The sequence below is a fragment of the Cyprinodon variegatus genome, unplaced genomic scaffold (assembly GCF_000732505.1).
Source record: "Cyprinodon variegatus isolate N-32 unplaced genomic scaffold, C_variegatus-1.0 Scaffold27, whole genome shotgun sequence".
NCBI lineage: Eukaryota > Metazoa > Chordata > Actinopteri > Cyprinodontiformes > Cyprinodontidae > Cyprinodon > Cyprinodon variegatus.
This window is the reverse complement of record NW_015150480.1, coordinates 294,640-298,610: the sequence shown is the minus strand read 5'-3', so window position 1 is coordinate 298,610 and position 3,971 is coordinate 294,640. Positions and strand designations below refer to the sequence as shown.

The window sequence follows — 3,971 nt, the reverse complement described above, 5'->3', positions numbered from 1 at the left end:
GGTTAGTGTTCGAAAGTTTTCACAAAACACTGGTTGAACTTTTAAGTGCCTTAAGATGACATGTGTTGTGAATTGGCGCTATATAAATAAAATAAATTGAATTGAATAAAAGAGCACTGTCCATATTTGAAGCAAAAGTGGTCAGCAAGGAATGATTAATGGATCATTATCTATACGTAAAACTAATAAGTTCACAGTGATTTAATGAATTTAGCTTTAATCAGCAAGATAATAAAAATAATAATTTTCAGCGCGATCACTGAGTCTGTGAGCGGCCATTTTTGCCAAAATAACACCCCCTCCTGACATCTTCTGGCAGTGACGCCACGGTGCGGTAAGCCTAGCGCCATTCTCCCCACTTTACAAGCAAAATCAATGGGAAATGAGAGTTATTTCACCTTTCTGATTCCTGATCCTCCACGGACGGGTTCATCGTTGGATTACCAACTTGAAGAGGGAGGATTTGCCATCGAACTTCTGGCCAGAGAATAAACACGTAATATATAGCCAACATTTGGAAGAAGAATGTTTTCAAGATGACTTGGATAATAGCGCTTGCTTGGCCTATTTGATGAATACTTTGACCCTAACTTGACCCCTTTGGAAAGGGGTGGACCCTTTCGTCTGTTCCAATTTGCATGTTTTCAAAACAAAAACAGCACTGGGACTTGATCAACAGCCGATACCGCACCGTGACGTCACAAACCAGTAGGTGGCAGTAGTTCTTTGACATACATGGATGCCTCCAGTAAAGAACATTCAAATGAAAATTACTCTGAATTAAAAACTTATCATTTATTGAACAGGATGTAATAATTTCATTTTAATTTAAAGTAGTTTCAGAAGTTTAAATTCTAAATATGACCGAACTTTTCCTTTAAAAAGGCACAAAGCATCATGAAAACGACAGGAATGACAAAGTCATCTAATAATCGTCCTCTGATCTCAGTACATAGGAGAATCTCTTGGTAAAATAATCTGCAATCATAAACTAGAACTCTCTATACTGTAGATATTTCAGCCACTTTATTTTTAAAGAATTTGGTCCTTTATCTACTTCCTTTTTATTTGAGCTTGCCCTGTTTTTCCTCAGCTTTAATAATTTAAAAGTTAGGTACTTTCACCATCCAGCAATTTGTGTTGGAAGCTGACTTTGTAAGTGTTTAAATTCCCCACAGGCTGCTGCCCATAACTTAACCTAAATTAACAGAAACATTTTGCATTTTTGAAAACCTGCATTTATCTTACAAATGTCTTCACTGCACCTCCCCACACGTTGTTACACTGCAAGCAAACCTAGGATTTTAGATCAACACCAAGGAGAGTGTTCTTGTGAAATGAAAAGAAACAAGGTTTTATACTGTTTAAGTTCGGAATAAATCTGACACAATATGCATTTTTTAACTCCTAAACAAGTTTTAAAAAGCATCAGCAGTGTCTTTCTTTTACAAAAACTATTTTAGTTACCATTGTTGCTGATGAAAAAGTATTTTATTTATCAAGGTAAATAAATTTAGGGCAATCAATTTATTTCAAAAGTGATCTTAAAACCAAATAAAGTCCATCTCTGTGTGGCTTCATCCCAGAATAAATCCAGCATCCTGCAGGCCTGCAGGCAGAATAAGGCGAGCATTAATCACAGAAGCCTGCAGTTGCACGCAATGTTTGTTAATAGGAGAGCTGTCATATTTTTCGCTAAGGAAAGGACCTAGACTAGACTAGTTGTAGAAAAAATCAAGGATTTAATCATGTAACACGGACCATAAGCAGCTAAACGGTTCTAACCAGCAAACATCCATTAAGCCAGTCAGTTAGAATACTGAGGGGAGAGTGGAGAATGACACTGTGGGTTAGTTAAACAGGGGTTAGGCAGCTGTGGAGGAGAGCAAAGCAGCAAGTCTAAAGAAAGCTGCATGAATAAAATCAGGACGAACTGAAGTAGAAAAAAATCAAATAGAAACCAAGAGGAAAAAAATATAATTACCCTGATGTTAGAGAGTGAGCCAAAATATACAGAGCAATAGAAAAGTATCAAGTGAGAAATTAAATGTGAAGGAAAATAAAACCTATATAGCAATAGTTTCCTAACAATAATAAACACAAAGAAATTACCTTATGCATATATTTTTCATAACTAAGACAAACAAAAATGAAAGCAAAAAAAATTCAGAATAATGGCAGCTAGTAGTTTTGCATTTCGCAAACTCCAGAACCTGTGCATCGTTAGTGAATAAAAAGCATGTGGAGAATACATTTTTTTAAATAAAGCTCCTTTCATGGGTATTCAATACTATGCACACATGTGCACTTTGGCAGAATTGCAACCTCGTAATTTTAGCTGTGATTGCAGCGAACGGTGATCCTAGCAGGTATCGAGTTGGGGAAGCTGAATACTAGAGCAAGGTAAACGTTTTAATTCAATTCAGTTCAGTTTATTAATATAATGCCAATTCACAACATATGTCATATCAGGTCACTTTATTAGCACAGTTCACTCATACAGGGAGATTGGTTTGATGAGTGTCCTACAAATAAATCCCAACAGCTTATGTGAAAGAGTGTAAAAGTAAGAATTTGAAGAAAGCTGTGTAACTTTAATACAGGTCATTTTCTCTCTGTTTCAGATACGTCAAGCTAACTCTTCAGCCAAATGCAGAAGGAAAGATTCCTGTAAAAAAGTAAGAGTGTTATGATTTCATTCCTCATTCCAGACAGTGGCTCTGTTTGAACGTCAACTTTCAGACACGGAGGCTTGTGGATGTGAAGAAATAGCCTGAGAAAATCTGCAGAGACACTCACAAACCTAAACTTTGCTCTTATCCGTCCCTTGCCTCCAAGAATAAACCTAATTCCATGTGCACTTGGGGAAGTAAAAACAGGGACATTATTCATGGAGGTGCCTAATTCAGCACTGACCTGGTAATCAAACAGTACCAGAGTAAGAGGTGGATTAGACATTTATGAAGGAAGGCTGCTCTTTAGAAGCAAATTAAGGTCAGTTAGTGTCTAGGAAAAGTAAAGGAATGAGGAAGAATTTCTATGTAAGCAAAGAGATCTGGGAATTCAAAGGATAGAAATAATTTATCTGTGAGGATTTAAATCACGTAGGCTTACATAAAGGTCCACCCCTTTGGAATGGGGGTCATTTGGCTTAGCATTGCGGGCTAACAATGAAGCTAAACGACCTCTATTCCTAAGGGGTGGACCTGTTGGCCTGTTTCAATTTGCATGTTTTCTAAACCAAAACAAGTCTTTGTTGGGCTCATGTATAAAACCTTGAATCCATGCTATTTCTGACATTTTGAATTGAAAAACCTTCCTGGATGAGAAAACAATATGCCTTCTAACTTGGAAACAAATTCCAGTGGATAGTTTTAACCTTTTTGGAATGACTGTGACCTGGATGACCGAGAATCTTCACCAGCATATTATGATTGTGTAGTTAGTGTTTCTAAATGATGGCGTGTCTTTTCCTCTTGCAGTATCGGTCGCCTGTTTTCATCGGACAGAAAGAGAATCGAGAATGCTCTTGAGAGCTGCAAGCTGCCGAATGGACGGGTGAGCTAAAGATTAGATCCCAGAGAGCTCCTGTTAACAGCTGATAAAGGTGACGCTGAACATTAAGAGCAGAGCTGCTATACCCAAGCTAGAGTTGAACCAGAGTTGAGCCTGAAATTATTAATGCCCTTAAGAAATCTGTTTTTATAAACCAAGTCTGTGTCTGACATTAAGGAGACAAAATAAAAAATAAAAAAACACAGTTTTAGACCAATTTGGAATATTTGTTTGATTCTGAATAGCTTCAATCTCCATTGAAAAAATAAAAATTACATTACAAATCCAATTCTTCTATTAAGCAGAGGTGGGTAGTAACTGCTTACATTTATTTCAGTGTAGTCCTGTTTCTCTGGGTGTGACTGGCTGGATGTGCTCTCTTCGTCCTCTGACATGGGAGCTGGCTCGGAGCTCGT

At 37.3% G+C, this 3,971-nt stretch overlaps 1 protein-coding gene across 1 annotated transcript in view; it reads left to right on the top strand.

Annotated features, from left to right (window-relative positions):
* The window catches only part of LOC107098647 (1-phosphatidylinositol 4,5-bisphosphate phosphodiesterase beta-1-like), a 72,973-nt gene that overhangs the window by 12,301 nt on the left and 56,701 nt on the right, over positions 1 to 3,971 (top strand). The window contains exons 6-7 of the mRNA XM_015396422.1: positions 2,625 to 2,678; positions 3,483 to 3,558. Coding sequence (XP_015251908.1) covers positions 2,625 to 2,678; positions 3,483 to 3,558 — 130 coding nt within the window. The remainder of the gene's footprint in view (positions 1 to 2,624; positions 2,679 to 3,482; positions 3,559 to 3,971) is intronic.